This window comes from Crocodylus siamensis, chromosome 1, assembly GCF_052110815.1.
Source record: "Crocodylus siamensis isolate JL-2025a chromosome 1, ASM5211081v1, whole genome shotgun sequence".
Taxonomy (NCBI): Eukaryota; Metazoa; Chordata; order Crocodylia; family Crocodylidae; genus Crocodylus; species Crocodylus siamensis.
The window spans coordinates 339,415,400-339,433,544 of record NC_143395.1 but is presented as its reverse complement, the minus strand read 5'-3'; the positions used below and the strand labels follow the sequence as shown (position 1 = coordinate 339,433,544).

Sequence of the window (18,145 nt, the reverse complement as noted above, 5' to 3'; positions counted from 1 at the left end):
GCATAAAGATTATGCTGGCCTACTGTACAGTGATCACTGTCTGTATGAGACCACTTTGGGTTTCTAGGTAAAATTTAAAAAGGGCAATATTAAGAAAGGTAGAAAGTTTTTTATTAAATTCATGTTGTCAAAAATGTGTACCTGGGTGATTTGAAATAGCCATTTTTCACTCAACAAAAACTTAAAAAAAAAAAATCTGTCATGGGAGGATGCCTGACACATTTCAGCTGCTTTGGTTTTGTTTTAAAAGAGTTGTTGGAAGTTGTTAGGATAAAACCTGGCATTTATGGGGAAGGTCTATACAATTTTAACTGTGGAGGTATGAAAGACAGTCCCCACGTTTTCAGTATTCTGCTGAACTTCTGGATTCACAAATGAATTTTCTTCCTTAAAAAAGAACTATTTGTGTTTTCATACAGGCAGGCTCAGACCCTACCAAATGCAGCTGCAACAACTACTATTGATACTAAACGGTAGGAATGAACTTAATGCTTACATAATGATTCATTCTGAAACATACTGCTCAAGGGTTTATTCTTCATTCTTTCTATATTGTAGTACAGTTCCTTCCTGTGATATCCTGGAGTATTATTTGAAGTATTTTCCAAATGATAATGCTTCAAAATGGAAATGGGATGCAGATTATATGCTTTCTTGAGGGTACAGTTTACAAAGTAATTTGGAACCTGGCTTTCTCTCCCCTGAATGATTATGTTACTTTATATTTTTCTTACATTTTATTCACTGATGGCTTGAACACATGTAACCTAGCCTTTCCAATGTAAACAAGGAGTGGACACACTAAAGTAATTCCTGCTTTGCTTTTATGTCTAAATAGCATGTCAAGAGGCATGGAATTGTATTTTTGTCATGTATGCACAGCTTGGGACTCTTTTGTTTCCTGTGTTGAACTTGGAATTGCACTAGAATCTGCTGAAAATAAAGTGGAGTCAATGGAAAAGGATAATCCTTTTGCTATTTAAACCAAAAGTCTGGTAGTTGGAGCACTTGCCGAGGGAATGGAAGATTCAGTTCTAGACCCCCTTTATGCCATAAGCCAAATGTAGTCCAACCTCCTCTCCAACCCACCTCTTGAAATTGGTTCACTGGGTAGCAAATGGGAAAAACCTGGGACAAGGAGGAAGAGATCAAGGTAGAGGATTTGTGACTCTGAGAGATGCATGTGGTCTGAGATTGGAAAAGGCCCTATGTTTTGGCCTTAGCCCTTGTTCCAAACAGGTAGAAACTTTCCCAGTGCTGTGTATGCACTTTCTCCAAATAATGTTAAATGCACGGTATAGTGGCCAGCTTCAAGAGGAGAGCCATATACTGTCTGTATGTTCAACACTTTTAGAACTGCAGGGGCACATCTACACATGTGCTTAACTGTGCAGCAGACTAATTTGTTATGGTGTAAAGCATCACAGTCTACACGTACAACACTATTAGATCACAGCAAACTAATTTTCACCATCTTAAGATAATACTGCCACAGACAGTTTTAGCTTACAGTGGCAAAAATAACTGTGCTTTAATGCAGTTGCAAATGCTGACCTGAGCATACATTGCTCCTGGTCTGCCCAGGTACCAGGCAGCCAGACCCCTGCCTGCTGCCTAGCCACATGGCTCTGCTCTTTGGGCACTCTTGTGCCACAGCCAGTCCCTCCACTCCCCAATGCCATCACCCTGAGCCCTGGGCTGATCCTCTGATCCTGCTGCCAGCCCAGACTCAAACTGTTGCAGTCCTGGGCACATGTGGAAATGTTGTTCCCGGAAGCAGTTTACTCCAGTGTGAACTGCACTGAAATTTATCACATTGCCTTAATGGGATGTGTGGATGCACCCTATGTACAACATAATTTCATACATATCATACCTTTCTATAGGATTTATTTTTTCACTTGTGATGTAGGGTATCTAAGTCAAATCTTATTGTAGACTGTGATGGGAAAGGAGAAATGTAGTATTGGTTCTAGTTTATCACAGTTTTCCAGGTAGCAGGGGGGGTCCTCCATACTGAGGTGGGAATTTAGTTGTTTCTCATGTTCCTTCCACCAGAGGGTTGGGCTCCCTGCCATGATGGGAATTTTGTTGCTTCTCTCAGTAAAAGCAGCAGGCTTTTTCCTAGGAGAACACATATACTAGTTAATATAACCTTAGTTAATACAGCTTTCTAACCTGTAGATTATGTACTTTTGGAGATGTAAGGTACAGACCTGAGCATTTTCTCAGCTGATCTGTCAGTGCATTCTTGTGTCCTAGATAATGATTGCATCCTGTCACTTGCTTGGTGAAAGGAAAGTTCCCCACTTTATTTTGCCTTCTTTTACAGAGAAGGAGACATTATTGTGCCCATAATATGTTGTCTTATATGTTAATAGTTTATAGTTCTTTAAGGGGAAATTCCTACCTTTGTCTGTCTGGCTTGTTCCTTTAACTTTCTATCATTGTCATTCCCATATCTGTTTAAATCTACTACAGTAATTTCAGCTGTCTACAGTAGAGTCTATGGGCAAAAGAAAAGCTGAAATAGTATTAAACTTCACATGACAATGTGCTTTTCTTTCATAACAAAGTCTATTCTTTAAAGGTTGTGTGAGATTTTTACCTGCCTAAATATGGCAGGTATGTAATAGTTTTTAAATGTGTTACATTATGTACTGTAGAACCATTGTTTGAATCAAGCAAGATGAAGATATACATTCTGCAGTTTTGTTTAACCTTGTCCTTAGATCACTTCTGCCCATCAGTTTTAGCCAAGATTCAAAATCAATACTCATTACAAATCTAGCAGTTGATGTTTTATAATGATTGGTAATGTCTCCCCACCAGACAACCACTAATAATTGAGTATGTTAAGGGAGGAATGAGGAATGTCACCTCTTTGGGACAAAACTGATATTCTGTTGCTTGGCAATCTCTCCAGTTTCCCCCTCATGCTGGTTTCCCCTGCCCTAGTGTGCCCCATTCTCTTCCATTTATTTTTCTTTCAGTCCTTTTCTCCCACAATACAAATCACATACACAGTTGCCCCACGATGTAAGCATTGTCCTTTGTGAGGCATTTGTGATACAGTCTACTCCTGGAGTACTTACATCGGTGGTGTCACCCTGCACTTAGCCAAAAAGAGGATGTAGTGAAATAATTAATTAGTTAGTTCATCTTTGCAAAGTGCTTTGATGATGTAAGTGCTATTTTAAGCGCCGAACTGTGTGAGAGCTAACAATAGCCAACAAAGGAGAGCTTCCTAGTTTGATCAAGGTTTGCTTCAGGAAGGCCATAGAGCAGAGCAAGCTTTGGGTGAGAAACAAATAGATATGGAAGGACCTTAAACAGCACTTCCACGGCATGGGTGAGAGTAGCAGATCAGAATGCATACTTCTCAACTCTAAGGAAAAGATTATGTCTGTATATCTTGAGGTTATCACTGTAACACCTGACTATCTTCTAAAAAGATAAGAGAGTAGTCTATTGCCCCCTGACAGTGAGGAGTAGTTTGGTATTCATCAGACTTTTAAAACTGTCAGTGTTGCTCTTTAAAGACAGCTAGAGCACAGAAATGAGCATTCCCTTTGGATCTGAACGTATTGGGATAAACAATAGTTACCTGTAGGAAAGGAGTTATGCAAACATGAACTGGCTGCCAAAAAACATTCTTTTTCCTTTTTTATATATATTTTTGTGAGCCTCAGAACTGCTCAGAATTGTTCTAACCCTACTATGTTCACTTATGATGTTTAGATTTTTATAGGGTATCACTTCGGTTGCAAGTCTGTTAAGCATTAATTACAGAGCTCTTAAAAAATGTGCAGTTCATGCTAAATATCTTAACATTTCTGTTGTAATTGAGCTTTAACTGTGAACTGAACACAGAAATCAAAGCAGCATTGATCAGAGGACATGTTTTGGAGAATAGTTAATTGAGGTATAGCACTCTGAAGTAATTAAACCATGACGAGACCAATAGAATTTAATAGTGCTATACTATTTATACAGTATTCCTATATTAAGAAGTAAAGGAAACCCTAGTATTGGAAGCACAAGGCAGAATGAAATCATTGTTGCTTTAAATATTTGTAAATACTATACTCCTACTGTTTGCTGTCTGACATCTGAAATTCTTACTCTTTTTTTTCTACAGAAAGTCTCCTGCAGGAAATACTGGCGGGTCAAAGATGTATGTCTATAACATTTAAAATGTACTATTAGCTTTGGGAATGCAACACTGTCCTGTGGGCAATGCTTGTAGATTGTTTCAAATTTATTTACAATAGAAGGACTATATAACCTAAGCTGAAGCACCTTTCCAAATACCTAACCTCCAGTCCCATAAGTACGTAGTGCCATTGGCTCCTGGGGCGTGTCCCAATATTTACGGCACCACAAACAGCATGTAATGCAAACTACATGCACTGCACATGCAGGAGTTCACTCCACTGCTAATTTGCTATGGCAGAAAAGTGGCACGTGGTAGCAGCATGCACAGCCCAAAACCAAAGTGTGGTCAGCAAGAGCTATGCTCTGGCTGCCAGCCAGGCTCCATGTGCCCGCATTGCCACTTCTGGAGCCCTGTGAGGCCCTCAGGACCCCAGGTAAAACTGCTGGTGCCAGCCCAGGTGCTGGCCTCTGGTTCCCCTACCCCACTCAGGGCGACTTGCTGTGCTCCAGAGAATGCAAGCAGGGGCATTCCCCAGGGACAACTAGCAGCAATACACATTGTATTGCTGCTAGTTGTCCCTGGGGGATACACATTCCTGCTTATGGGGACATGCCCCAAGGGGTATTACTCATAGGAATAAACTTACTTAAGTGTATAAGTGATTGCAGTAGAAGGGCTTTAGTTTGCTAGTTATTTACTATAATTATGATATTGGGGATTAGAAACATATACTATTAACAAACCTCAAGTTCACTCTGCTTGTGCAGTATTTATCATATAGAAAAACACTTCATAAACTTTTTAGTAAAAGCATTTCGAGCCTTAAACAAACCAAAATGTATTATCCATGCTAAAACAATCAATCTAGAGATATCAGCTATTAATAACACTACATGGGTCACAGTAGTGACAGGCAAAGAAATATTTTGTGCTCTTTGAGTATACATATAATTAAACAAAATCTGTGGAAAATATTGCTCCAAATACTAACTCCCTACCGGGTAGGGAGATAAATCTATTAGTACAATTATTACTCGTGTATATGCACTGAATTATTTATACAAATTTACTGACTCATTAAATACATATATAACATTGCCTTGCAGGACTATCAGTTCATCAGAACAAATTACATCTCAAAGGTCAACAACTTCTGTGGAAGAGCAAACTACTACAAGGTATTACAAACAGATATAATCAAAATTTTTGACATGATATGATGACAATAATTGTTGATGTAGCAATATGTGTAATATACTGTACTAGATCTCTTAGACTGGAATATTTGGTGGGTTACTTTGGTACTGTAGATGGTCAAACCAAAGAACTAGAAGCTAGAACTGAGTTCTAATCCTGGTTCTTTCACTGATTTGATGTATTACTTTGCAGCAGACATTGCACTTCTTTGGGTATATCTGCACTGTAAGCTAAATGAACTAGCTTGGATACTTGGAGACTGAAGTATAGTTATGGTACCTCAATATCCATAGTGTAACTAGGGGTGACTAGGGCAGCCACCCTGTTTTACTTACTTGGGTGTGGGAAGGATGGGGAGCAAACACTGATGTCACAGCCACACAGCCATACTAGCAGTATGGTGGCACCTGTGTGTCACTAGTACCTCTGGCACCCAGCTGTGTTGTTATGCCTTTGGTCAGTGGGAGCTACCATATTTACTCAAATCCAAGATGAGATTTTTTTCCCTTCATTTAACATGGGTGGAGGGGGAGAAAGACCCTTGTCTTACATTCAAGTGTGAGGTGACTGCTGTGGCTCTGGCCTCGACCTGGGGTCAGGACTGGAGCCACAGCCGCTGCCTGCCTCCTGCAAGCCCCTGGAGTTTTGGCCCTGCCCACCCTGCTTGCCTACCCACCCCTCCTTCTTCCCCCACTCCACCACTACCCTCTGGCTCTGGCAGGCTTTGCGCCTGCTCCAGTCCATGGCATGATTGCTCTGGCTCCAGCCCAGCTTGGTACAGATTATGCAGCAGTGGCGGCTTCGGTCAGGCTCCAGAGCCTGGGCTGAAATTGCTGCCACCATTGACACTGCTACCACGCTGGGCTGGGGCTGGAGCAAGCATGTGCTCCATGATCCAGGCTAGAGCAGGGCCAGAGCCTGCTGGAGCTGGAGGATAAGTGGCAGGGAAGGCTGCAGGGAGTGGGAGACAATGTGGGGTAGGAGGCTTGCAGGCAGTGGGGGAAGGCAGGCAGCAGGAAGGGACAAGTGGTGGGAAACTACGGAGAAAGGGCCAGGCTGCTTGACCCCACCCTGCAACTGTCACCCCCTGCACCTGCTCCAATTGCTTGCCCCACCACTGCTTCCCCCCTGCCACTGCCTTTCCCATCACATGCCCCCATATCACCTCCCCACAACCTGCCCCGCTATCACCCAATCCCCCATTGCCTACCCCCTACTGCCTGCCCCCCTGCCATTACATCACTGATGGGGAGATAAATTTAAGGTGACTCTGATAATTAGATTCTATACATAGAAAATTATAACAAATTTATAATTTGCTGGGGGTTGCCTTAAATTCAGTTAGATAAATCTGGTTATTTAGTGTATTTCTCAGCCTAGAACTAGATAGCTTGGGTATCTCTATATACTGCAGTGCATTGTGCGCTGTAAAGAAGGCCTTTGTGCTTTTATTTCTCCACATATAAGATAGTGACACAATGGAGATTTAATACATGCCTTCATAGTGCTACATGGGTAAAACTGCCATGTTGATACAGAGTATTGTCAATGCTTGAGGCAGAAGAGTAATGTGATTAAAAAAAAAAAAAGGGTTTAACAGATATAATTACTCTCCCGGTAAGAGTTCCAGCCTGGATAAAAATGGTCATTGAAAGGTTTTCAGAATAATATTAACATATGACAAAATTGTTGATGAAGTATGCTTGTAGAAATACTGATTTCTGAAATCCAGGCAAATTGTGAGGTTCTGTAAAAATGGAAATGGTATATTTTCCACCACAGTCAGTAATAACAATACTTGGTTTTGTGCCCTTAGCTAATATGATGCCTTGGCTATGCAATTCAGCTATTTAGCTATTAATATGAATTAATTACAATAAAGCCAATTTTAGATATGTACTGAATTACAGTGACACACATTTTGCTGTTTTAAATTGGAAATATAAAAGGCTACAGATTTTAAAGTCCTTTTTAATGAGATCAATTTTATTGATCTGATTTACAAAGTATAATTTGGTGGAATCTAAAGCCACAAAACATTCCTTTTTAATCCTTCAACCCCCTTAGTACATTAGGATAGTATAAAATAATAAAGGAAACACCCCCAAGATGTCTGGCAGGGCAATTCTCTAGGAAGAAAGCAATGCTTCAATAAAACATTTTTGTCAACACATCCGAGAGATCTTACAGAATAAAATATGCCAGTGTATTAACTATGGAAGTCACAGTCATTCTTCACTCATAAAAGCTTGTTAAAGTCTTACTTAATCCCCATCCTCAATCAGTTCATATTCATCCTCCCCTAGTGGTTCTCATTAACATATCAAGCTTTATATTACAGTTCCTCTGCTGGTGGAGAGCTATAGAAATAGCATTTGACTGATCTACAAGTTACTATGGAAACCTTGCTCTACAGTTATTTGTGTCAGTATGTAAACTATAAGTAGCCTTATTACATAGTGGACTAAATTTGTCCCTTTATCCCTGGTAAAATTGTACTCAATTTCACTCATGCTTCAGATGGAATTCTGTGACAATTCATGATTCATTTTCATGAACCTATAAATTATGCTATATTTCAGCCAACAAAAGTGCAGTAGAAACCTCTCAAGAGAGACATCTTTTTCTTTCTCTTAAAAATGTTATATTAATGGTAAGGCTTTGGGAATATTTATACCACACAAAGGAAATTTAACAGTTAAATGAAAAATACCTGTTCTAGTAACATTGAAGTTTAATAAAATAACATTTTAGCCAAAATAAGAAATCCTGTACTGATACACATTTTGATTCAAAACTCTAATATTAAAATGCATTTTTAAAAGGTACATATTTTCTTGTTTGATTGATTTTCATCTGGAGCAGGAGTGGGCAATTATTTTGGGAGAAGGGCCACACTGAGTTTTGGCAAGCCATTGAGGCATCCAGGGGCAGATAAATATTAATTTTCTAAATTTTGGGAGGGCCCCGTGGGCTGGATAGAATGGCTTGGTGGGCCGCATGCGGCCCATGGTCTGCATTTTGCCCACTCCTGATCTGGAGGGATATTCTTAAAAACTTACTGAATCAACCCCTATATAAAATGACTGGAATATGACACTATGCATATGTCTTGACTTTCTGGGCGTGCAAAGAAGTGCAGAGATACTCGTTTTTATGAGTCTGGATTAAATGTGGATTTATATTAATTTTATGAGGGTGGGATAGATATTAAATCCATTTTGCTTCAACATATATCTTGGAGCAGACACATATGTTATGAGAGAGTGCTGATTAGGTTTGTGGAATATACATTTCTGATTTTCTTTGGCAAACTCAATGCCATCCTTAACGGCTTCATGTTGTTACAAGTCCCCTTTCTTGAGGAGAGTTGTAATTGCTTCTGTATGGAATCTGTCGGTGCTACCAGGAGTATCATTTCAAAGGAGGTTATCTGAAATGGATGTAAGGTGCTACCTGTCTCAGGGGTAAAGAATGTTATCTCCACTTTGCAATTTCCAATGGAAGGGACTGAACCTATTCCTATGGAAGTAACTAACAAAACTTCCATTAAACTCAACTAAACCAGTGCACACCTTAGGCTAAAGCACATCCTTGTGGTTTACACAGCACCTACTCTCTTGCTTCTGGCATGCTACATTCCACTATAACACAGAGGGGCCAACCTGTGGCATGTGTGACAAGTGGCACAGGCAGTTTCTGTGTGTGGCATATGGAAGATTGGGGAAGGGGCAGGCAGCACAAGGAACATAAGGCAGGGAGCAGAGCAGAGGAAGGGCATCATAGCTACACTTGTGGACAGTATGGAGCTTTATTTGTAACACACCTGCCAAAAATATTGGCCCCTACTGTACTATAATGTTTGGATTTTAAATTTTAGAAAATGTGGAGGATCTGATTGTGATTATATACAGGAGTAGAGGAATGTTAGATTGGCTAATTTTTACCTACATATAGACTGCTGTGCGAAGTTGGTGTCTGATCCTGAATATTGCTGGGATCTTTTATTGGAGTTGTGGGTACCTAGTATGCCTTGGAGTCAGTGCTTTAATATGTATGTGCTCCTCTCCATACTGCACAACCAATGGGATTTTTGCTTTTTGGATTTTTGGCTTGATATCATATTGCACTGCTAGGAGACCCTTCCCCCACAAACAAGCTAGCTACTATGAATCTCTTTGAATTATTTCAATATAAATAAATAAATATATATTAACACCATAGAAAGGGTACAGGTGCAAAGGAGTGATTATGACAAAAGCTATGAAATGTGAAATTGTAACTTACTGTTATTGTTACAAAGAAAACAAAAGTATAGACAAGAATTTCAAGGATCAAGTGACCAACATGACCCTGTTGTAGATGGGAATGAAGTTCTCACTGGGTTTTTGTGTGTCTTGATCCCTTGATCTTCTGCAAAGTACATACATAAAGTGCATCTCGAGCAGGTCCAGGGAGGTGATCCTCCCCCTCTATGCGGCACTGGTCAGGCCGCAGCTGGAGTACTGCGTCCAATTCTGGGTGCCACACTTCAAGAGGGACGTGGACGATAAGGAAAGAGTCCAGAGGAGGGCCACTCGTATGATCAGGGGTCAGCAGGGCAGGCCTTATGAGGAGAGGCTACGGGACCTGAACCTGTTTAGCCTCCACAAGAGAAGGTTAAGGGGGGACCTTGTGGCCTGCTACAAACTGGTCAGGGGGGATCAGCAGGTATTGGGGGAGTCCCTGTTCCCCCGTGTGCTGCCAGGAGCGACCAGGAATAACGGTCACAAGCTGGCGGAGGGTAGGTTTAGATTAGATATTAGGAGGCGCTACTTCACAGTCAGGGCGGCTAGGGCCTGGAACCGGCTTCCAGGGGAAGTGGTGCAGGCTCCTAGCCTGGGGATTTTTAAAAGGAAGTTAGATGAGCACCTTGCCGGGGTCATCTGACCCCGGTGCTCTTTCCTGCCAAGGCAGGGGGTCGGACTAGATGATCTACCTAGGTCCCTTCCGACTCTAGCTACTATGAAACTATGAAACTATTACAATAACTCTGGGGCTGCAGTAACTTATTTGGAAGTTGGAGTAGATGGGACTCAGAGATGGAAGGACACATACTCTTTCTTGGACAAGTACAGTTCAATAAGATCTATGTTCAGATAAAACAAAATTGCTTACAGAACTTGATACCTTCCCTGAATTGAATCAGGGGTGAATTTGTGTGAGTGAATCAAAAACTAATGAAAGATTACCAAGGATCCTGATTTTCTCTGATTTAAAAAAATCCCCAATTTTTAGTTAAAAAACGTAACCCCAAATCACATTTTTCCATGATTAAAATGAAACCTCTCTCTATCTATCTATGTGTGTGCGTGTGTGTGTGGTGTTTCACTTAAATCATGGAAAAATGTGGATTGGGGTTACTTTTTTTTTAAACCAAATTTGGGGATTTTTTAAAATCAGAGAAAACCAGGTTCTCTGAAGATTACACGAAGTCTGTAAATAGTTAGGAGATAATGAGTGTATAGCAGAAGACTTCCAAATTACTTGCATTTTGAGGTTTTGACAGAACAGCATTTCATTTTGAATTTCATTTTGATTCAAAACTGCTGTTCCATTTCATTTAATCAAAACAGTGATGCTGTTTCACCCACAGGCTATAATAGGGAAGCTCAAAACAGCCTTTCTTATCTGGCAGGCAGATCGGGGCCCAACCCTGGGAGGGCTGCAGGGCTGTGCCAGTCCTCCTGGGGTTTCAGGCCCCCATCTGCCTGCCAGATGAGGGAGGGATGCCGCCTGGGACCAGGGAGCTATGGAAGGGAACTGAGCCCTATCTCTCAGTTCCCCTCTCCAGTGCTGGGATCGATTGGGGAAGGGAACTGGGGCTGAGCTGAGTGCTACCATCTGGCTGAGGAACCCCAGCACAACCATTGGGCTTGTTTGTGCATCAGCTGGGCTTAGTTGCCTTCCCCAGCCCAATGGTAAGGCTGGGGAGAGGAACTGAGCGATTGGGCTCAGTTCTCTTCTCCAACTGGATTGCAGTGCTGGGGCAGGCAACTGAGCCAGGACTCAGTTCCCTTCCCCTGTGCTGTGATCCGCTTTCTGCAGCCCAGCCCCAGGAGTGGGGGAGAGCCATGGCTGCACTCCCCGCCTGGCTGAGCCTGGAGCCGCTGGGAACACAGCCCTGATTTTCCCCTGTCTCCCACCACCTGGCTGCTGACTGCTTCAAATCCCGAAACATTTTGAAACTTTCAAAATGTTTTGACTAGCCTTGTTCTGTTTTGAGGCTACTTTGAAGTGCTTCATTTCATTTCAATTTTGCTGTTTCAAGCTCGAAATGAGTTGAAACCGTGTCAAAATGAAACAGCTGGTAACATTTCACACAGCCCTATTAGGCATATCTGAGAAAGTGCTTTGTCACCAAATAAGAATCAGGATAAAAAGCTTTACTCAGTTCCTAAAATGTTGGTATTCAGGCTGGCCTTGAACAAGGGTGACTGTCTGACTGAAGGAATATATTACATATTGTGGAGGTTATTTACCTAAATAGGTTTTCTTTGCAGACTGTTTAGTAAAGATGGGCTGAACAAGGTATTTTAGTTGGCCACCAGCAGCGATCCCTCGAAATTGAGGATGACATCCATCAGGCTTGATAGGTCCTCAGGTGACTGAGGAGCCCAACTCCAGATGCATGCATTCTTCAAGCAATGGGGGCATGTTGTTACATGGGGGAGTGGGATTCGCAGCCCTGGGCTGGTCTCCTCCTCCTTCCTCTGCTGCCGCCATTCTGCCTCAGTACTGAGTCATTGGGCCTCAAAGTGGTGTGTGCCTTGGTGGGCCAGGTGGTGCCATGCCAAACGGTCAGCAGATGTTGAAGTAGTGTGCCTGTATGTGTATGAAAGTAGACATAACCCTTCTGCTGGGCACCGGTTGACAGCAACAAGGGCTGGGTACAAATTTTGGGGTACCCAATACATTTTCACTGTGGCTAGAGACCCCACCCAGAAATTTGGGGTCCCTGAATTTGGCTGGGGTGTCCCACATAAACAAAATCCCTTCCTCACAAGCAGTATAAACACAGAGGCCATATTTATTATCAGGGATCCTGGTTTTCTCTGATTTAAAAAAAAATCCCACTTTTCAGATTAAAAAAGTAACCCAAAATCTACATTTGTGTTACTTTTTAATCCAAAAATTTGGGGATTTTTTAAATCAGAGAAAACCAGGATCCCTGTTTATTACAGAAAACAAAGGCAAGTAAAACACCAAGACCAACATGGCTAAAACCAAAAACCCAAATACAATTTAAAACATTACCAGCTACAAAGTACAGCTTCTAGTTTGCATCCTAGTGGGTCCTCCTGCAGTGCAAGGCGCCCCTCATTGCTCCCTAGGAAAACGTAAAGCAGCGATTTCCACTTCCACGTGGTGGCTTTGTGGGGTAACCGCACCCCAAAATTCCTAGTCCCAAACCCCACAGCTCCAGCTGGAGCAAAATTTATAAAATAACTCAAGAGTGTAGGAAGGCTATTAGGAAGGCCAAGGCCTTTTCAAGTACATTGGGAGCAAGAAGAGGGCACCAGGCAATGTAGGGCCCCTGCAAGATGCAAACGGTAATCTTGTGGCTACGCCAGACAAAAAGCTGATATTTTTAACAGTTTCTTTGCCTCTGATTTCTTGAACAGGGACTGGGATATCCCACCTACCAGAGGTAGGGACAATCTTGGGGTAGCTCTGTCAGGCCTTCAGTCAGTGCAGATGTAGTTAGGGATCTTCTGGAAGACATTTTAAAATCTGCAGGTCCAGATGCCCTCCACCCAAGGGTGTTGAGGGAGCTGGCAGGGGTCATCATGGAGCCCCTGGCCCAGCTATATGAGCATTCATGGTCATCTGGCCAGGTGCCGGGGGATTGGAAACTGGCTAATGTGGTCCCAATTTTCAAGAAGGAAAGGAAGGAGAACCCAAGTAACTATAGGCCTGTAAGCCTCACCTCGGTGCTTGGAGAAGATCTTGGAGAGAATCATCAAGAAGTACATCTGTGGGGTGGCCTGCAGGGGAGATCATGCTCAGGGGCAATCAGCGTGGGTTCATCAAAGGCAAGTCCTGCCTGACCAACCTGATTGGCTTTTATGACCAAGTAACTAAATCCTTGGATGATGGTGTCACCATGGACGTATTCTTTCTGGACTTTAAGAAGGCCTTTGACACTGTCTCTCACCCCATCCTCATCAATAAATTAAGCGACTGTGGCATTGATGCCTGCACAGTTGGATGGGTAAAAAACTGGCTGATAGGGCGCACCCAGAGAGTAGTGGTGGACAGGTTGTACTCAAACTGGCGAGATGTGAGCAGTGGGATATCTCAGGGCTCGGTTCTCGGGCCCACACTGTTTAACATCTTCATCAGCAACTTGGACGAGGGGGTGGAAAGCACACTGTCCAAGTTTGCTGATGACACTAAGATGTGTGGCATGGTGGACACACTTGAAGGGAAATAGAGGCTGCAACTAGATTTAGACAGACTACAAAAGTGGGCAGATGAGAATAGGATGGGGTTCAACATAGACAAATGCAGGGCACTGCACCTTGGGAGACGGACTCCACAGCATACATACAGGCTGGGGAGTTCCCCTCTTGAAAGCACAGAGGCAGAAAGGGACCTTGGAGTCATTATTGACTCCAAGATGAACATGACCTGCCAATGCCAGACTGCAGCCAGCAAGGCCAGCCACACCTTGTCATGCATCCAAAGATGCATCTCAAGCCGGTCCAGAGAGGTGATACTTCCCCTCTATGTGACTTTGGTCAGGCCACAGTTGGAGTACTGCATCCAGTACTGGGCACCACACTTAAAAAGGGATGTGGCCAGCCTGGAGAGGGTTCAGAAGAGGGCCATGCACTTGGTGAGAGGGCAGCAGGACAGGTCCTACGAGGAGAGACTGAGGGACCTGAACCTGTTCAGCCTCAGCAAGAGGAGGCTGAGGGGGAACCTGGTGGCTGCCTACAAACTCATCAGGGGAGATCATCAACAAATAGGTAGAGCCCTTTTCTCCCCAGCACTACCTGGGGTGACCAGGAACAATGGTAATAAGCTGATGGAGAATAGGTTTAGGTGAGAGATCAGAAGGCAATATTTTACAGTGAGGGTGGCCAAAATCTGGAACCAACTTCCCAGGGAAGTGGTCCTCGCCCCTACCTTGGACAAATTCAAGAGGAGGTTGGATGATCTCCTGTCTGGGGTCTTGTGAACCCAGCATTCATTCCTGGCTGTGGCAGGGGGTCAGGCTAGATGATCTGTTCAGGTCCCTCCTGACCCTAGCTACTATGAAACTATGGGAAGGGGAGCCAGGGCTACCCTGGTTCATGAGCCTGAACTGCAGATAAGCTCAGCTACTCAGCTAGGCTAAAACACAAGAACTGCTACAGCCAGAACAGGGACCAGGCTCCAAATCCTGACCCATACTTTACCAGGCTCTAATCCTGGTGATTTGATCCAGGGATTAATGACCCCTCCCCTACCCCCAGGATTATTCCACCTAAAACCCAGGAAAGCAAAGAGGGGACAAAGAAAGGGAGGGGAGAGGAGTCCCAGACTCAGATTCTCTCTCTTCCCTGTACCTGAGAGTTCCCCTTTACATTGGTTTCTCCAGCTGAAGTGTCCCCCCAGCACCTCCTGCTCTCTCTTCCTTTGTACCTGGGATGAAATCACCCCAAGTATCCAGACAGGGGTTGCCAAGCTTCTAGGTTTTCTTTTCTCTTAACCAAATAATTTGAAAAAAAAGAACCAGTTAGGCTAGGGGTCTGCTTTGCCCCTGCTTATGTGACAAGAAGTCAGGTTTTCTTGGTTACAGTACACACAATACCATAGAAAGCGGGGGCGGGGGTGTGATTGGGGTGACTGCCCAACAGGCACTGCCCAGCTGGGGCGGGGTGCGAGACAGAGCCACAAGCAGCTCATCCGGGGAGCATAGGAATGGGGGAGGGCATCTTAGGTCCCTTCTGACCCTACCAACTATGAAACAATCTGTGCAGTCCTGGGCAAAAATTGGGGGTGGGGGGCAGGCTGCCACTGCAGGCTTGCCCCGGGCACCAAACTTCCTTGCTACAGTACTGAGTACGCAGAAGAGTCGGTTCTAGACAAAAGGTCTAAACAAAGGAGCTTTCCTGCCTGTGTGTTGGCACGTTTCTTTTCAGATTAAGGAACAGACAAGATACAGCACAGCAAACATGTATTATACCTGGTCATAGTCAAACTAAAACAATATTTTACAACAACATAAAACTAGAACCCTTTGCATTACAAAATGTTTATACATTTTTGTGCGTTACATAGATAATTTCAAGAGAAGGAAATCAAGGGAATAGAAAACAAAAACATTGAGAGAGAAGCTGTAATTCTTTATTGCCTATTTTGAGCAAATGTTTCATTGCCTTCATTATTTAAGCTCCTCAAGTAAACACTTTCCGAAAGTGTAATTCCATTATTTCAGAAATCCGTACGTTTTCTACCAAGATGCCTGTCCATCATTTCCAGAATCACCCCTTTTAATGTGGAATAAAGTAGTAATTTTTTTCCCAGATATTAAATCCTGTGAGGTAGTGAAGAGATATAAAACATGCCTTTCCTCCACTCTCACTGATTCCTGGCATTTCATTTTTAGAGCCTCTAAACTCATAGGGCATGCCCAGATGAGTGCACATGTACATTTATCCAGGCACAGACAGCTGTGGCACATAGTTGTGCCACTGCTAGTTGTCCCCAGGTAATGCTCGTGAATGTGTGCAGCAAGTTACCCCAGATGGGATAGGGGAGGCTGGAGCCAGCACCTGGGGGCTTCCCAGGGCTCCAGTGGTGGCAATCTAGCATGCAGAGCCTGGCTGGCAGCCAGAGTGTGGCTCCAGCTGGCCAGGCTTTGGTTTTGGGCAGTGTATGCTGTTGCCATATGCACTGCCCTGCTTTTTTCACGTGTGGGTTTTTTGACACCGGGATCTCCTGATGTCAAAAAACCCTGCAGCACTGCAAATTAGCAGCTCAGCAAAGGCTTGCATGATTTTAATGTGGAGGTGGAAGCTGCCACAAATAGGGCATTACCTGTTTTTTTGCATTGATTTGCTACTACCCAAAATGTGTTTGCAAATGGTGGTGTCCTATGTATGTGCAAACAGAATGGACAGTGGAATACAGTGCTTTAAAGCTTGCAGTGCAATATGACCTTTTTATGCTGATGTATGTGTATCTATTTATAACTGTGTGCTTGCTCATTTAGTGAATTATGGTCCTGAGGTAAGATGGCATGTATTTAAGTAGTTGAGTTTTAGTGTGTTTGGAAAACTCCTTGATTATAGGTCACAGGAGGTACATCTGCATTTGCAGTTAGTGCTCAGAAAGCTTACTGGACAGTTAGCTTTCCCTGACTGCACATCTACATGTGTGTCTGTTGGGAAGAAATTTGCTTCCAATGGGAGCAGTTCAGGGCAGGGATACTCCTGGCTTGCTGTGGTACTATATGACCGCCAGGGGGAGCTCTAGGCTCTCTCAGGTGCCAGCCCCAGGCTGGCAGGGGGCACTGGTGTCAAGCCTGGGCTCTGGGGGGTGGAGGGCAGCTGCCTGCTTCCCCCACCCCTGCTCCAGACAGCTCTGTATTGAAGATCTACTGATTTTTCCAGTTAGTCTGCATCCTCCTCAGTGAGCATTTTGTATGTGGGCAAATGCCAAAGTGTCTTTTTTCCAGTCTCATGAGGTGTCCATTATCACTCATGAGGTGGTATTGGGACCAGCCAAGTATGGCTTCTGTGCAACTATGGCAGCAATTTATGTTAGCTTCTTGTCTTTGGATGAGACTGCCGTAAGTTCTTTGCCTGTCATTGCTGCCTGTTCCTGCCATACCCCAATTCTTGCATAGCTTCTGCAGTCCCATAATCTTTATTTCTGTAATTATTCTGCAGCAAAGCTTACACTGCCTGTTCTTTTCAAAGGCTGAGGAAATCCATTTTTTTTCTCTAGACCAACTAAGAGGTTGAAATTTAGGTGGAACACTGTATTTGCATGGCTATGCCTACCTTGTTGCAAAGGTGGTGCAGCAAGAAGAGAATTATTTCCAAGATGTGCTGTTGATCTTAAAGGGAGGAAGGTTGACTTCTGATCACTCTTAGGAGTCAGTGTCACCAGGGGTGCATCTACACAGGCAATTAATGCAAAGCAATAAACTCTGGAGCAGTTTGAATGACTCCTGGGTGCAATGTCTACATGTGCGACCAGGACAACAGTAATTGGAGTTGGGGCATAGCATTCCCAGGCTGGCAGGGAGTACTGGGGGGTCATTCCTGGGCTCCAGGTGGTGGCATCGGGTTGCAGAGGGACTGGCTGGGGCATGAGGGTGCTGAAAGTGTGCTATGTGGCTAGGCAGCAGGCAGGAGTCTGGCCCCGGGTGGTTGGGCTGACTGGGCACAATTTGCACCTGCGGTTAGTGTTTACCTTTGCATTTAATCACAGTAAATTATCCTGTCCATGACAGTACTCTCTTACTGCAGTGTAAATTAGTTTACTGTGGCCTAATACCAACACATGGGCAGATGGTGATGCTTTACTCTGCAGCTAATTAGTTTACTCTGCAGTATTGATTCTTATGGCAATACTTTGACTAACTTCCCTGATGGACTGAACTTGGCCTACAAAAAGTCATGGTTTGTCTATATACAAAAGTTGTACTGTTTTAAGCATGCCCATAGAGTTAAAACAGGATGACCCTTCTAGGCTGGATACAACTGTATTGGTATAAAAGTGCTCCCGTATACTGGTATGACTATTATC

At 43.5% G+C, this 18,145-nt stretch overlaps 1 protein-coding gene across 4 annotated transcripts in view; it reads left to right on the top strand.

Annotated features, from left to right (window-relative positions):
* Positions 1-18,145, top strand: part of SCEL (sciellin) — a 103,410-nt gene that overhangs the window by 46,121 nt on the left and 39,144 nt on the right. For all 4 annotated transcript variants that reach the window (XM_090023884.1, XM_090023901.1, XM_090023874.1 and 1 more), the window contains 3 exons: positions 420-473; positions 4,142-4,177; positions 5,266-5,337. In XM_090023884.1, the coding sequence (XP_089880010.1) occupies positions 420-473; positions 4,142-4,177; positions 5,266-5,337 (162 nt within the window). The remainder of the gene's footprint in view (positions 1-419; positions 474-4,141; positions 4,178-5,265; positions 5,338-18,145) is intronic.